A 17,259-nucleotide genomic window follows, 5' to 3' on the forward strand; every position below is an offset into this window, starting at 1 on the left:
CTGCTCAAGCATGGTCATCCTAGAGCGCATGGCACAGGATTGCATCCAGATGGTTTTTGAATATCTCCAGTGAGGGAGACTCCACAACCTCTCTTGAGCAATCTCTTCCAGTGTGGGGTCAATCACACAGTAAAGAAATTCTTCCTCATATTTAAATGGAACCTCCTGTGCATCAGTTTCTGCCCATTGCCTCTTGTCCTACTGGTTGGCACCATGAAGAAGAGCCTGGCTCCATCATCTTCACACCCACCCTTTAGATATTTTATGCACGTTAATGAGGTCCCCTCTTGGTTGCCTCTTCTTGAGGCTGAACAGGCCCAGCTCCCTCAGCCTTTCATTGTAAGAAAGATTCCCCAGACCCTTGACCAACTTCGTAGCTGTCTGCTGGACCTGCTCCAGGAACTCCATGTCTCTCTTATACTGAGGAGGCCAGAACTGGACACAGCACTCCAAATGTGGCCTCACCAGGGCTGAGCAGAGCGGGAGCATCACCTCCCTCGACCTTCTGGCACTGCTGTTCCTGATGCATCCCAAGATTCCCTCGGCCTTCCTAGCCCCCAGGACACACTGCTGGCTCATCGACAGCTTGTTATCCTCCAGGACCCCCAGGTCCCCCTCTGCAGAGCTGCTTTCCAATAAGTTGGCTCCCAGCCCGTGCTTGTGCGTGGGGTTATTCCTCCCCAGGTGCAGGAACCTGCATTTGCCACTGTTGAATTTGAAATGGTTCTTCTCTGCCCAATTCCCCAACCTATCGAGGTCCCTCTGAAAGGCCGTACAAGGCTCCGAGGTATCGGCCACTCCTCCCGGTTTTGTATCATCAGCGATGATGGGGGGGAGTACAGGGGAGCTGGGCCGGGGCCGGGGCTGAGGTGGGCAGTGCGTGGGGGACTTCCCGCCCTGGCCGGCGGGCGGAGCAATCCGCCTTTGGGCTGTGCTGCTGGTGCGAGCGGGAAGCGCGGCTGCCCCATCCCTGCGCGGCTCGGGCTGAGCGCGGGGCTCTCGCCGCCGCTCGGAGGAAGAGGAAGTGGCCGCGGCCCCCGGCCGGGCTGAGCGGGAGCGGAGCCGCCGCCTCGGGCTGCGCCGAGCAAACTTTGTGCCGGGCGGCGGGGCCGTGTGGCGGCGCGGCGCTGCCCCGGCACGTCCCTGTCGCGGAGCCGAGGGGGGAGCGGCCCCGGAGCGCGGCGGGCGGGCGCGGGCGACAGCCGGAGTAGGAGGAGGAAACGCTGTCAGCGGGGCCGGCCGTCTCCGCCCGCCGGGCATCCTTCAGCACCGCTGGGCTGCGCTTCGCCCGCCGCTTGCCCCAGGTACCGCCGCGCACCCCTCCGGCTCGGCGGGCAAACTTGGCCAGGGGGCGGGAGGGGGTTGCTGCCGGGCAGGGTTGGTGCGCCGGAGCGGGGAAAGCCGCTCCGGGGCTCCGACTCGTCGTGGTCCTCTGGCTCCCGAAGTTCGGAGCAGGGCGCGGGCTGGCCGGCGTGCCCGGGCTTGGAGGAGCTTCTGGAGCCCGGCGCGGGGGGGCACTGCCTCCTGCCCGCTCCCCGGGCAGGTTTCGGGCTGTGTAGTTGCTCCGGAAGGTCCGCCCGCTGCGGTCTTGCCGAGGGGCCGGAGCGGAGCCCGTCCGGGAGGGCGGCGGGGCCGGCGGGCGGTGCTGTCCTGTCAGCCCGTGGGTGCGGAGACCGCCGGGCTGCCCGCGGCTGGGGCGGACCGAGGAGGCATCGCTGGCAGTCGCTTCCAGCCAGTGATGGTTATCCGTGTCCAGCCCCCGCCGCGGTGAGGCATAGCCGGGAGAGGAGAGAGCTCTGAGGGGAGCCGGGTGGGCGCCCGCCTGCCCGCCCAGCCCGGCTCCGCTCCTCACATGCCGGGCACCTGGAGGCGGCGGTGCCGTGCCATCGTGTGGCTGGCTGGGGTCTGGGATTTTACAGTCGCTGTTTTCCAATTTTATTGCCTTTTTGAGTTCTCGATATTGTTTCAGCACGGTTTTCTTACAATATAAAGAGGCAGGGTGACCACGGTTCAGCATTTGTACGTCAGAGTATGAAATACATCTCTCTTGCCTCTGGTTTGTCTGAATTCTTGTCACAACAGCCTCTTCTTACTGCCTGTGTATCTCTGGAAAAGGAGAATTTAGTTGGATGGACTTTACAGTTCTTCTTTGATACTTTCGGCTTAGTCAAATAATTAATGGGAGACATTTGTTCTCCATTACGCCTGAGCGTGCTTCCCTCCAGAGCGCTTCTAGCTCGGACCAGGGAACGAGCTGAACCAGAGGCTGCTGTGTGGCAGGACGGGGAGCGGTGCTGGAGTCTTAGTCGGGGTGGCTGTTGTGCTAAAGCGAATGCTGGATTTAAAATAATGAAAGTATAATTATACCTGTCATGCAGAATGTTCTTTAATATTTCCAGCCAAAGTTTGGAAGCTGTGGTCTAATTGTATGCTGCTTCAATTTTTATTCCCTTAAAAAAAAACAAAATTATTTATTTATTTTGTAGGAGAATAACCTTATCAATATGTATTTGGCCTCTAGCTCACACGGGGAGATCTTTTTATACATCTATTTTTATATTTTATTTTTAAAGAATACGATCCATTTCAGGTCCTGGTATTGAATAAGAAGTTATCAATTACCCTTTTTCACAATGCTAGTGGTCACATTTGTGTATTTAATTTCTGTTTTTTTTAGGGAAAAATAAAAGTCTCGGAATGAAAGGTTGTTTTAGGAATCTAGCTTAACCTCAAGTAGGTTAAATTAGACAAGGGGCTTTCCACGTCTTGAATGCTGGCATTCCCCGGTCTGAGAATGAGAATGTAGCATGAAATGAGTATATACAGCTGTGATTAAATAGGAGGGGAGTTCTGAGCTGTGGTACTGGGAAACACAAATACCATATTGGGTGTAATGAACTGGTCTTATACTCTGTAGTGGAAAAGCTGGGGTCACAGACTTGTGAAAAATAAAAATTAAAGTTGATGATATCTCTATTTGAAATAAGTAAAAGGTATTCACATAACTATTATTCCATCCCTGACTTGATGTGAGATCCCAAAACTCCATGCCTGGCACTAGTGGTCCACTTTACCTTTTGCCTTCATCAGTTGACTGGGGTTTTACTCTGTGGCAAACTAGAAGAAGGCAGTAAACATAGGACTGTTATGTCTGTAGTTTTGTGTTTTATCATGGTTTTACTCACTGTCATTAAGCAGCTGTGCATACATTGCAATATGCATCGGTTTCTCATGCCTGTTTTCTGTGGGTTCAAGAAAACTGGATTAATATCTAACATTCCTATTCATGCTTTTGTCAGGTTCATTCAGTCTTTATTTTCTAAGCTGCTGTGATTTCTCTTCGTGTTCTTGAGAGTAGTTCTCTAGTCTTTATTAGCATCCTGGTAGTCTCCTGTTGTCACATGGACACAACTTTCTTGAACATTTGCACACGGTATTTTGGCATAAATTTCATCTGTGCATTGTTCAGTGATATTAACACTTTGTTATCTTGACCAAAACCACACCGCCTAAAAGTACTTTGTAGAAAGATGTGGTATTATCTGAATCTTTTGCTGTACTGAAAGACAGCAGAGTGGTATCATCAAGTGTTAAATATTTTGAATGAGTGTTACAGGGTGATGTGGGTGGTGTGGAAAGCAAGGGTCTCCCACCAGCCTGCTGTTCCTCACATTGCTCCCCACTGCTAGCACAACACTTGCCTTGCTCCTCCACCAGTTCTCTCTGATCCTGTTTGCTCCTCTACCTCCCACCCTGCTGCTCATGTGCACACCCCCCCCCCCCCCAAACCAGCTCTGTTTCCCTAGAGAGGAGCTGGTGGCAGGGAGCCCACAGAGGTGGCCTGGTGGCTTGCAGACCCAGAGACAGCACAGAGCAAAGTGTGTTATGCAGGGCAGCAGAGTCGAGCCCAAGTCAGTGATGTGAATACTGCATTAAGAACAATAGCACCTAATAAGAGTTTGTTGAAATCGCGTTATCGTGCTGGCGTGTTATTTGACATGCTGCATGCTAGTGCTCTGCTTTCTTTGTGACTTGTGTATACAAGACCTGTCAGGGTAGTCTGTTCTAACTCTACTGAATCTTTATTGTATTTATCCATGTATTTCTTTGCTTTCTTCCTTAAGCTTAGAAACTCTGGAAGCTAGACTAGCAATTGTCTTAATTGGCCAAATTATGTTTTTCTCTGGGTTTTTTTGTGTAGTCAGTACATTTTCTTGTCTCCCTGGGAGACAGTACCAAACCCGATGCAGTAGTTTGGTTTTTAATTCTAGCAATTGGGGCTGCAGTTCATCATGCCAGGTCTTCCAGACTTCTTGGTATGAATCCAGATTAGTCCTGATTTGTGTTCTGCTTCTGTTGAGTTGTGGTATCTTTGGCCTCTCCTACTTGCCTTGGCTTCTGGCACATTTCATTTTATGCTTGTGTTTCTTGATCCGAGACTGTAGTTTCCTCTGCTGAACTTTGTTCCTGTCCCTTAAGCTCTCTGCTTATTCTACCTTTCCTTATTTATTAGGTAATTCATCTCACTGTGTCTGGAAACCTTCTTATGAATTCTCTTGTCACTTTCTTGGGTTCCAAGTTCTGCAGATACTCATATTGTAGTTCAAACATGTTCCAGACCTCCCCTGTACTCACATCCTCTGATTGCTCATTCCTGTTCATCTCACTAATGAATTCCTTAGTTTTTGAGATTTGCTTTTTGAAATAGAAGATCTTAATTGCAGATTTACTTGGATTGCTCTGCAGTTTAATTTAAATCAAATCAATCATAAAGGATAAATCTGGGATTATTCTTTCACCAACCTTCCTGTAAGCTGAGATTTAGTTATCAGCCTCAAGTCTAAAATCCTATCAGCTACTGGTCAAATTTATAAGTATATGGTGAAAAAGAATTGGTCAGCTGTAACATCTGACAAGAGATGGGACTGATTTATGGTAATTGTTCCTTGTGTCTATAAGTATTTCAGAATGTTTCAAATTGTTTGGTAAACATTAGTTACTTAAGTACAGATCCCTCCCCACAAATGAAAATTATTGCAGTATTTGTTGAATATATGCTTACATATCTTCCTGGATGGTAATACTGTTGGGAAAAAAAAAGACCAAGTGGGTATCTCTTGGTAAGGAATTTCCCTCTTAAGTGTCATAATCTGACAAAAAAACCTGTGCAGTGGTAAGCCAGGGTGGGAAAAAATGAGGAGAAGTCAGGAACATGGCACTTTCCTGGCAACTAACAAAGCATCATCCTGCATGCTATTCTGCTTTCTTTGTTTACCTGTACACCCAGTTTGTCTGGTCTGGTGTTTTTAATTCCCTGCTTCAGTTATGCTGGTTTTTTTTCCTTGTTATTCCTCCTCTGCTTCATTGCTTTAACTATGGTAGGAAAGAGACTTGACTATAATTTGCAAGCTCTCTCAGGGTTTGTTGAGAGCCGAGTGGGGGACTAAACACTCTGGTGTTTTGTAGACTGGGAAGGATGCAAGAATTAAGTGACCACATGCCAGCAAGTGAACTAAGCATGAAGTGCTTATTATTTTGAAAATGGAAAGGTCAGGATTGCAGAAGTGAGGGTTTAAGAAAATAAGCATGTCTCATTACTGCACAACGAATGTGAAGTCCTGTAATTATTTGTAAATGCCTTCTAGCATCCCTGTGAGGTACTTAAGTATTACCCATGGAAGGAAGAATGAGGATGAAAGGCCTTAAACAAAATCAAGAGAGAAAACCTATTAATAGGTTGCAGTTATCTTGTTTTCCAGCTGCTGCATTCATCAGTAAGAATACTATATTCCATAATTTTGGGAAAAGAACATTAGCAGTAACCTAGGATATGTATTTTAAAAAATAAATTAATTCATGATAAAGCTTACAAAATACGTTCACTAGTCCTGGCCAATAAAAGCTTTAAATATGTTAATGCAAGCAAGCTTGTTCTTACTAATTTTGCTTAAAAACAAGCTGACAAGCATTAATTTTCCATACAGCACATTTTCCTTGGATGCCATTGTAAGCACTGAAATTACCTTGTTCCTATTTCGGATGGTAGTGTATTTCACTTACACACTTGCTAGAATATTCAGTTAGCAGTTGACTCTAAAACCATAAGTATTTAAAAGAATTGTTTTGGAATTATTTTCAAATCATCCCTCTAAGTAGTCATTGACATCATGCATTGATTAGTTGAAATAAACTATTTAGCCAATATGTACTTAGTTGATAAACATCCCTTAAATTACTTATTCTGGTAATCCATTCAAACTTCCATTAGCCATGTGGTTCTGCTACATTTCAGTGTAATTTTCATTATTATTCCATGGAGATAGATTGTTATGGAGTTTTGTGAAAGGATGGATCAATAAATCAGAAAATTAGCCTCATTTGTTCCCCAGTATACCTCCAAAGAAAACCAGATAGAAGGCAAGGGTTTTTTTCGTTTTTTTTCTTTGTGCTCTTTTTCTGCTGAAAAGAAATCCTGGGGCCTGAATCACTGTTAACAAGAAAATAAGTTGTTAGCTACATGGTATTATTTTATCCTTGTTCTTTGCTAATTCTGAACTTGTTGCATTTAATCTATTTTGAACATACACTAGCAATGTGAGAAAGCAAATCCAAGCTGCAAGAGGGTATTTTAGCAAAGCTTAAATTCAGATATCATCAGTTGAGCATTTGACGCATCTCTAAAAGAGCTGTAAAAATTCCTATGATATATTCAAGATACATTCATTTTCATGGATCACAGAGGAGATTAAAAGTGGAAATACTGTTGGCTTTTTTTTTTTCTTGATGACTACAATTTGTTGTAATTTTTTGGCTTTTTTTTCTTGGCAAAGGATGGTACCAGTTTCAATAAAACTTGTATTGAGAAGGAGCATTCAGGGGCAGGTCATTTGCCATGCTGGGATGAGTTTCTCTCGTGTACCTCCAGATGCTCCTTAGAGCTCCTCTGCTCCTAAAATACACATTGAAGGACAGTACCGGGGAGGAGGAAGAGGTGGTAGCAGCAAGAGGCTTGTTCTGTGACTTGTGAGTTGGGTGTTTGTTTGGGATGTACAAATCCTGGGTTAAATTTTTGAACTCAGTTTGCAGAAGCAAGCTGTTCCTTTCCTAAGCAGTGAAGGTCTTTGCTGTCCTTCACAAGATAAACTTAAAAATTAATTGACTAGTCTTTGCTGCTGTTCTGCAGCTTGGCATGCCTTTTATTTTTGATGCTTTGTGGAATTAAAGTGAAGATACAGACTAAAAAAACCCAATCTATTGTGTGATTTGGGTTTCAGTTCTAGTTTTATCATCACGTGGCTGAACATATGAACAGTTTGAGATCAACAAGATCATAGAGCACGTGTAAGATTAATTTGCAGTCTAAGTGAGTTTGTGGACAGAATTAGTTTTTCTGGCATGTGTAATTGTAAAAGCCTATAGCTAAATCTTAATTTTAGGGGTTAATGTTCTTCATTAAATGTTACTTTTTCAAGGTTTTTTTTCTAAGTATAGAACTACTGAGTTGATAATTAATTTCTGCATTAATGCAAAAGAAAATGTTTATCTTAGAACCTACTGCAGAGCAAGAAGATGTTGAAAATTTGGCAGTGTCTTTGAAGGATTGTTTTTCAATTTACTAAAAAGTGAATATTAGTGATAATATTTTGGTTTAATATGAATAAAAGAAAGTGGAATTCACATGCAGGTATAGAAAGTGAGGATAAACCTGTAGTATGGAAACCTTAAGCAGGTCTTACAGCAAAGTAATACACCTTCTGAAAACATGCACTGAAGTCGGTTTAGATTACTTTGAATGCATCAGTTACAAACATTTATTACAGCACTCTTTGATAACTGCAATGTAGAAAATTAAGAAGGTGAATAATGTCCTGTTGACAAGTAGATTTGTAACTGAAAAGCAAGGAGATATTTTTCAGATGATGGTGGGAAGACTCTGAACAGCAAGGAGATATTTTTCAGATGATGGTGGGAAGACTCTGAACAGCACTAACTTTGCTGCCAAGGAAAGGAAAAGGGTAATAACTGATGTTAAAAGCCTTTGAAAGGTTATAAAGCAAGCTGTCCCAGAAGGATGTTTGTGGGATAACTTTGAGCAGAATTTGGTGATTGAATGATGACTTGTCCTACACACATCATCACTATATTTGAGAAAGCTTTTAAGTATTCCTATGTCTGTGGATTTATTTTCGTGTTTAGACTCCTGTGTTAAAGTAGAACCTTTATTAAGGTTTGTTTTCTACTGCTGTAGCACTTTTATTCTAATTACTGTGGAAAAGATTGTGATGTTGTGAAACTCAATTTTTTTTCCCCCGATTCCTCATTTTTTTCAAGTGAAAGCATCTTTTTTCATCAACCTTTTCCATATGCGTGCTTTAAGTAACATAACTGCCTATACTTAACAGAATGTGAGAAAGCATTTATCCTCAAGGATACTGATTGAAGTTTTAGCTAAACAGCACAAAAAGGAAAATCAGTCTTCTAGTAAGCAGTCACTCAGGGAATTAATACCAAAAAAAGCATGTTTTCAGTCCACCCCCAAGCGGGCAGGTAGCTCATGCTGAATGGCTTGAGGGTTGTCTCTGTTTGCTGAGGTCATTGCTCACATGGGCTGTGAGGGGAGAAGAGTTTTTCTCCAAAAGGCTGAGAAAATGTTTGCTGGAGATGCACGGGAGAGTGTCTGTGGCTGCTGTTGGAAGCACAGGCTTTTATTTTTTAGCACTTTCACCCCAGTTTGGGAAAGAATGCAAAACTCTCCGTGATGTGAAATGCAGAGTCCCCAAGGCCTCTTTCTGCAGCCATCACTGTCTAAGAGTCCTGTGGATTTCAGACTGTTTGTACAACTAAAGGTTGCAGGCACTGCAGCAGAATGACCTCTGAAATGGAATTTTTTATTACGAAATCCTGTGTACTTATGATGTGTAAGAGTTACTGGGCCATCGCTGAAACAAGAAATTTGGTACACTTGCTAACATTTTCTGCTATCTTAATTCTTCACTAGCACAAGCATACTGCTAGATGTGTTCCATTATAGTTAATGGAAAAATACCTGGTGTATTGTTAGGTTCATTAATATGCAACATATGTTTATATATTAAAATAACATTTTAGACTGAAGCAAATAATATTGCACAGGCAAAAGAAGAAACTGCCGTATATATGAAAGAATAATCCTTTAATGGTAATAGTTACCATATTAAAAAAAAAGGTGGAAAGTATCACTTTGAGAACGTAAAATGATCATGAGGATTTTTAACCTTAAATTCCAAATTAAAAAAAAAAAAAATTGAGTCTGCAAACCTTGATTTCATTGATAGAAATTGTTAAAGTAGTTTTTATCTTTCTTTCAAAATAATCAGGGAATGTTGTTTTCCGCTGGATGCATCCACCAAATATTGAAACATCAGGAATACAAATGGCACATCATCCTTTTTTCTCAATGCTAGTAGTCTTTATAGCAAATGTTTTTTCTTCTTCCGGGTTCTGTATGATCAAGTATTTACTATGTTACTTTTTTTCAAGTTCAATGTGTCGTTCAGTCCTATTTTGATCTATTTATTAGGGCCTTTTTAGGAGGATGTAGGTGTGCATTTGTGGACTTCGCACATGATAAGAAGGTGGGTGGTATTGTTGAGCCCAGAAAGACTTCCAGCTCCTTCTTCCAAGGGTGTTGGAGAATGGGGTAAGACTATTACTGAGCAGTAGAAGTGCAAAGAAATAGAGCCAAGTTATGAGGGATGAGTTGGAAACTTCTCAGTCGTGTTGGATAAAAATGAGGAGAAAAAGGTTCTTTGTCTGCTAGGAAGTTGACAGTAAACTGTGAAGGTGATGATTCAGCTGTGAATGATGATTTTAGGTGCAGTAGGTGTATTATTTGCAGTAGAGGCAGGGAAGTGTGAATGTTATTTTCATAAGCTTTGTTAAGATCTCATTTTGAGCATATGGCCACCTGTGTTCATGTAGAGAAATGAGAACAGTGATGCAAATGAGAGTGAGTGGGGTGATGACGGGAGCAGAGATCCTGTCTAGGAAATGGCAGAATAGGACTTGAGTGCATTTATCATAGCAAAATACAGCAAGGGATTTGGGAACTATTAATAAGAATGATTTCACAAGGAAGTATGAGGGAGGGACAAAATTTATACAAGTTAAAGCATAGTATAAATAAAAATGTAGATAATTTTCTGCAAGTAGTTTCCAAATACGTTGGGGCTGTACATTTGACTAACTTTCTAAGCTTTTGGGGGATGGAGCTGTGGCATAAGCTTACAAACAGCTCTTTGGAGAAGGTGAACCTGAACAAGGTTTTCATTCTCTGCTTTAGGTTTATTAGCTGTCAAGGTAATCACCCTAATCTGTGACTGAACTTTCTCAGGTGCTCACTGCTGTCTGTCAGAGGTTGCAGGGCAGCTGTGACACTGACCTTCCTAATGCTTTATGCAGTGTGTTTACACTGAATGGATCCCATGCCTTGAAGTATCTGGAGTGGCCTGTGGGAGCCACTCCTTGTTACTGAGCGTTTGTTCTGCATTTCCCGCCCTGTCCCCAGAGCATGAATTTCTCCATGTAGGCGGAGGCATGGTGTTGGGTGGGTTGTAATGAAAAACCTCAGGTGCCTACCTGGTGTCTTCACACTTGTATTTTTCATACTTGCTGCTGGTTGAAATAATTTGCCTGAAGCCCCACCAGTGTTGTTGAGAGGAATTAGAGGGTTTGGATCATCTGGATATTTTCACCAAGTAATTATTCCATTCTTTCCTACTCAGATGAGCTGTAATGTGCAGGATACTGAGAAACATTTAATCTGTAGCAGACATGGTTGTCAGGAGTAATCCTTTAATATGTTGTGAGCTGGCAGCTTGTTAAAAGACAACTAGATTTATCTAGTGCAGTTCTGTGGCCAGGTGCCTCTTCTATTTTGAAGACAGAGTCTGTAAAGTCCCATTAGTTCCTAAAAAAATGAGGTGGGAGGAAGTGAGGTTGTTTTGTAAATGCAGGTAGTTCTCTGCAGAGAGGACTTGCTTTTTCCGTTGAATTACAAGGCTAGATATTAATTTGAATGTTACAGAGATCTGTGTAAAAGTTAATACTAGGTGCTCTCTTAGTAACTGCATATATAGAAATTGTTATTAAGTTGACAACCTTAATATTAGCAAGTTATTTTGCATTTTCAGCTACTTTTTTTATAATGGAATATATGTCTTTCAGATGTACTGTTGAATACATTTGAAAGATGCAAAGTACATAAATTAAACTGTCAATTTTCCAATAAAATAATAGTATGCCTGGGGGTAGATCTGAGTAGTATATACTTCAGTTACTATCTGAGCATTTATTTGATTATACAATTTTATGTAGTTTGTAGGTAGCTTGTATTTAAAAATTAAAAATCACCATAATGTACTAGTGTGGGGCATGAAACCAGAAAAAAAAACCTCAAAATTAATCATTTTATGCATTTTCCCTTTTCCCTACCTCTTTGTATCAGGAACTGCTGAAATGGGTTGTGGATTGAACAAACTAGAGAAGCATGATGAAAAACGACCGGGTAATATCTATTCAACTTTGAAGAGGCCCCAGGTAGAAACCAAGATAGATGTTTGCTATGAATATCGATTCTTGGACTTCACAACACTAAATGATAGTAAGTACACAGTATTTTTCTTTAGATTTTTTTTTCTATTAAAATATATGAGTTAATTGCTTCATGATATTTTTTGAATAGTAGTTAAGTTCTTAAAATGTCTTAAATTTCTCTAAGTAAATGCCTCCTCTTCAGTCACAATGCTTCCATGCAGAGATCTTAGGGAGAATTTTGTGTTAATTTTTAGCCTTACAGGTAGTTACAGGTTATCAGATTTTATGTTCTTTTACCCTCCCCCTTTCTGTTTTGTTTTCTTGAATTTTTTTTTTTGTTTTTTTACTCTGATGTGGATGTTTGTTTCCCTAATTTACATTTTATCCAACTTTGATATGATAAAGCAATTCAGGTCTGCAAGGTTGTATACTTTACTTTTTTCTTCTTTCCCTTGTGCTCTCTGGGCTCTGTCAGAGGTATTTTGGGAGGCTGAAGTTAGTGTTTTCAGTTTTAGTAGCTTGCCATAAATAACCCTTAGGTGGTTACAGATACTTACAGATGCACCCATGTAGGTGGAAACAGGATAGTGGGAGACACTAAAGACCTAAAACATCAAAGGGGTGAAGTTCAGTCTCATGCAATTTTTACCTTGTTTTTTCTCTTCTGTCTGAAATAGTCTTGTTTTAATTCTCGTGACAATCCACAGATACTCCATTTTTTGCCTTCGTGATTGACATCAGGCTTCTTTGCTAGTATTGCTCACACCATTGCCTGTGTCCTCTTTCACTTCAGAATTAGCCTGTTCTACAAGCAATTACTCCTCACACCATTTGGGAATTGGAAGCTTGAGCAGAAGGCTGGGACCTGCTTCCTGCTATATAGAAAACAACACAGTACCAAAATCTGCTAGAGCTGGCTGGCAGGATGCCAGGTAGAGCCTCTGTGCTCTTGCCCTGCAGTGTGCTGTGACTTCTCTTGTTTTGCAAGTCAGGTCAAAGGAAAAGCCAGAGCGTGCGTCTCTCACAGTGCGAGACAAAGAGCTGTTGGTGTGTCGCTTGGTGAGGCACCTTGTGCAGCTCAGTGTGTCAGCCCAGAGTAGTGGGAATTTGTTGGGTCTTAAAACCTGCTGCAAGTAAACTTGAGTTTGAAATGGTGGAGGTTTGGAATAGGTGGTTTGACAGGATTGTGTTCTTGTAGGCAGTGTGAGAGTTGAGAAATTTTGTCTTTGCAGACTTAGAGTGCCTGTCTTCTGTGTTTGTGTTCCCTTACGTTTTTTGATACGCTAATTGGGATGCACTGCTGTTATTGAGAGCACCAAGCAAGTGGTAGAGGAATTTTTTTCCTGTTTATGTATTGCAGTTGTTTCGACATTTATGTGTTTTTATTTCAAAGTGAGCTGTTTGTGTCCTCTGATAGTTTGACAGCTTTTACTGAGATGTATTGCAAGTTGTGTCATTAGCGAAAATGAATTAATATTGAGGACACTCTTCCGTGGGCTTTTCTGGAATATTCATCATTCTGTCTGTCTCTCAAATTTCAGCATGTGCATTCCCCTGTTGTCTCATGAAGTCTCATCTTTGGCACTCTATGGAGAAAGAATCAGTACTTGTGGTAGCAATGTGACTTGCCGCAGGCACAGAGGATGTCTGGTAAAGAGCAAAAAATTAAACCCAGGCTTTCCAAGTCTGATTAAATGCATAGGTTTGTTGTAAAGTATATTTGTGTACATTTTTCTTACTCATCATAGATTGTTATACTACGATTTTAGGAGGTGTGGCTTCAAAGAGACTGTTAGCAGAAGTACTTCTATCAGGTTCTTCAGTTTGCCAAATAGCATAAACTCTCCAGCTCCATTGAGTTCTGCTTTGGCATGTTGTCTCCCCATCACTCCAGTCTCTGAACATGTCAGCAGATAGGTAGATGTGGAGGGGATGGAGCTGTTGCTCCTGCTCTTTTTCCATAGTACCACCTATGACTGTGTGCTCTCAGGATTGGCAGCTCCCTCCCTGTTGTAGTCACTGGCTGTGTGAAGGCCTATGTTGCACTATGTAGTGTTGTGGCATTCCAGGTTTTTCTCATCATCACTGGTTCGTTTATGTTTTTGCTGAGAAATAATCTCTACAGATAACCAGCATTAACAATAAGTGTTTCACCTAAATCTGTGTGGATTCAGAGGCTTCTATGAGTGAAATGCTCCTAGCTGTGTAAAAAGAACATTTAGATTGTGAAGCCTGTCTTCTGTGAAGCTACTTTAGCTGTTCCAGCATGTGTGTGTCTCATTTTTTTCACAGGTTTTCTCCTTCACTGGATTTTAAGAATAAGCCATGTTAAATTATGAACGTCGACAGAGTATTTTATTGTATTCTTATGCTAGGCCTTATTTACAAGACTAGTGAGCCTGGCAGTGCAGACAGGTACTCATATTTCTTTGTAGCTTTTCTATAGTGTTGATTGCTCTGATAACTGTATCTCTCGCAAGTGTTTAATCTTAATGGTAAGAAGGATGTGAATATCTCCATGTTGCAAGTGGGAGCTAATTCACAGGTTACTGCCAGAAGTTTCCCAAGTTCTTAGCATGTCCTCGTGTGTTCCAAAAGCAATTCTTGTTGACTTCAGACATAAAGGTGGATGCTGGTCATATTTGCAGTTTAGAACTGCATCTATTTCCAAATCTGATACCCAGATAATCAGAGATCAGTTCCAGAATGTGGCTCATGTTTAAAGTGCACTTTGTCTGGCAGCTAGGCGATGTAAGATTTTGCAGCTATATATGGGGAAATACTGCTCCCCTCTCTTGTCTCTTATCAGTTCTATGAGCTGATTTAACTCATGTATCTGGCAGGTTATATGGTGTTTTTGTTTGGTTATCCTTGGCTGTATCTGTGTCTTCTGGAAGGGTCTGAAGAATTCTGGAGTTGGTAGAAGTGGAGGCAGTATATTGTCAGGAAGAGAAATAGGACCTTCTTTAAATCAGCTCACACTATTGTGAACTCACAGAATCACAGAGTGAGTGAGGTTGGAAGGGACCATAACGGGTCATCTGGTCCAACCTCCCTGCTCAAGCAGGGCCATCTGAGAGCACATTGCACAGGATTGCGTCCAGGCAGTTCTTGAATTTCATCTCCAGTGAGGGAGACTCCACAAGCTCTCTGAGCAATCTCTTCCAGTGCTCCGACATGCACAGTACAGAAGTTCTGTCTCGTATTTAGATGGAACCTCCTGTGCATCAGTTTCTGCCCATTGCCTCTTGTCCTACTGGTTGGCACCATGAAGAAGAGCCTGGCTCCATCATCTTCACACCCACCCTTTAGATATTTTATGCACGTTAATGAGCTCCCCTCTTGGTTGCCTCTTCTTGAGGCTGAACAGGCCCAGCTCCCTCAGCCTTTCATTGTAAGAAAGATTCCCCAGACCCTTGACCAACTTAGTAGCTGTCTGCTGGACCTGCTCCAGGAACTCCATGTCTCTCTTATACTGAGGAGGCCAGAACTGGACACAGCACTCCAAATGTGGCCTCACCAGGGCTGAGCAGAGCGGGAGCATCACCTCCCTCGACCTTCTGGCAATGCTCATTCCCTTAGCATCACTCTGTTGAAAACAGGGATAAAATACTGTCCTGATAATAATTTTTCTGTAATGTTAGCTAGAAACCTCACTTGCTTGCTGTCTTTGGTTACTGTTTACCTTCTGACATACACAGCTAAAAGAATGTAAGGAAATATGCTCCTTTATTACATTTTTTTATTATTTTCTAAACTTTTGCCTTGCTTTGCACTGATGCAGATGTCCAGTGGAAAATAGTGTTTGATCACTTACTTGAGTACTCTATAAATAGTGCATAGATGCAAAAGACAGAACTAAGGTTGCAAGTGTAAGCTTCATTTTTATGTTTCCCAGTGTTGCAAATTGATTTACTTGAAAGTGAAGTGTCTAGGGAAATATTTACCAAGCTTTCAAGGAAAACAGGCTATGAAGAACCCATCGGTTTCCATTGTGTGCCGCAACACTAATAATCCACATGGTTCTCCAGAATCAAAGTGGTTAGATTTGCCACTGTCCTTTACTTTTTTAAAAAGTGGGGAAAATTGCTATCAGCAAAGGGCTATCTAGTGTAGATTGGCATTTGAGGAGTAAGGGGCACTTTCCTAAGACATTTTACAGTTGAGGTAGGCATACTTGTTTTGAGTTGTTGGCTTTATAAATCTGCTTATGAGCCTGATCTTTCTTGTTTCTGCTAAGGTGGCCTCTTCCAAGAAATCCTGGTCTGTCTTCCATGTTGTCCCTTGACAGTGTCATCCTGTGTTCTATTCTTTAGTCATCTGTACTGTCCAAAGCTTATGGGCTGCTCTTCTCCCTCACCACGCCAGTTTTCACCCACAGTAAATCAATAAAATCATCACACATTTTTACTTGTGAAGAAGACATTACTATATTTGTGAATTGGGTGGCTTGTTGCTGGTTCAGCAAAATGTCAGAAGAAATGTCTTCTCACTGCCTTAGAGACAATACTAATGTTAAGTAGAAATGATTGAATTTTATAACAATAAAAAAATCAAGGAAAATAAAAGACAGTTGCAGCAAACCTTTTGCTACAAAGCTGGAAGAGATGAATTAGGGTCTACTCTATATACTTCAGGCCTTTACTGAAAAAAACCCCAGACAACAAAAGATTGTATCACCTGCCCAAAAGTAAAAAATTGTTTCTATTTTGCATCCCTCTCTTTTTAAATAAAAGGAGATGAATAAGATCATCTTGTACCTCTGCTATCTCCAAGTTTTATTGGAAATAAGAGGCAAATGGTGAGCAAATCTCGGGAGGCTATGTGCTGGCAAATGGAATAGTCTTAATTTAAAGCAACCATGCTTTCAACAGTGACTCCATGGGGTAATCTGGTTGTTACGTTTTGTTATTTTGTTGGAAAGAGAAGTATTCCAGTAATCTGCATTCCTTTCTTGCTCTTTTTTGATCTACTTATTTTGGAAAACTGTACTTGCAATGACAGATGATACAGAAACTAAGCTAACTTATTCACCCTCTATTTCTTTTCTTTCACCTCCTGGGTTATGATGACCTTCTGAGAAAAAACAGGAATCTGATAGTAATTTATCTCTTCACTTCTCGGAATAGGGTGGAATTTTTTGGTATTTAGGGGAATTTTTTTGACCGACTTGATTGGATCTTTATTTTTTTTTTCTGCTTTGCTTTACATTCCTGTACTAATTCATTGGCCTGATGAGTTACGATAGGTTTTGGTCTTGAATAAAGTTGGCATGAAACATATGGTAGCCATGTGATGAGAATGGAATGGGGTATAAATTTTTTTAAATGGGGAAAGGCTATACTCTGAACAAGCCATTTGTGCTGTAAAACCACTAAAATCCAGATGTTTTGATGGAATGAAAAATAGCAATACTTCACATGTCCCAAAGAAGTTTTTAAGTTATAATGTGAATATATGAGCATATGGTTTTTATCCTGATTGTCAAGAATTTGTATTTTTAGTTAAAAAAAAATCAAAATGAAGAAAATGATTTAAAAATAAGGTTATTAATTGCATTCTAACATTCCCACCATATTTTTGCTTGAATGTTGTAAGTGTTTTAGTCTAAGGACATGTGTTTTACCAGGACAGTACTCCTAGTGTAACAAATTTACTACATACATAAAACCTTCTTATTTGAGG

At 41.4% G+C, this 17,259-nt stretch overlaps 1 protein-coding gene across 2 annotated transcripts in view; it reads left to right on the forward strand.

The window, feature by feature from the left end:
• Nucleotides 1-1,020: 1,020 nt before the first annotated feature.
• The window catches only part of RFTN1 (raftlin, lipid raft linker 1), a 97,044-nt gene continuing 80,805 nt past the window's right edge, over nt 1,021-17,259 (forward strand). The window contains exons 1-2 of one of the 2 annotated variants that reach the window (XM_032108585.1): nt 1,021-1,304; nt 11,486-11,641. In XM_032108585.1, the coding sequence (XP_031964476.1) occupies nt 11,497-11,641 (145 nt within the window). In that variant the 5' untranslated portion in view covers nt 1,021-1,304; nt 11,486-11,496. The remainder of the gene's footprint in view (nt 1,305-11,485; nt 11,642-17,259) is intronic. The other variant, XM_032108575.1, reaches the window with a different exon arrangement.

This window comes from Corvus moneduloides, chromosome 1 (assembly GCF_009650955.1).
Source record: "Corvus moneduloides isolate bCorMon1 chromosome 1, bCorMon1.pri, whole genome shotgun sequence".
Lineage (NCBI taxonomy): Eukaryota > Metazoa > Chordata > Aves > Passeriformes > Corvidae > Corvus > Corvus moneduloides.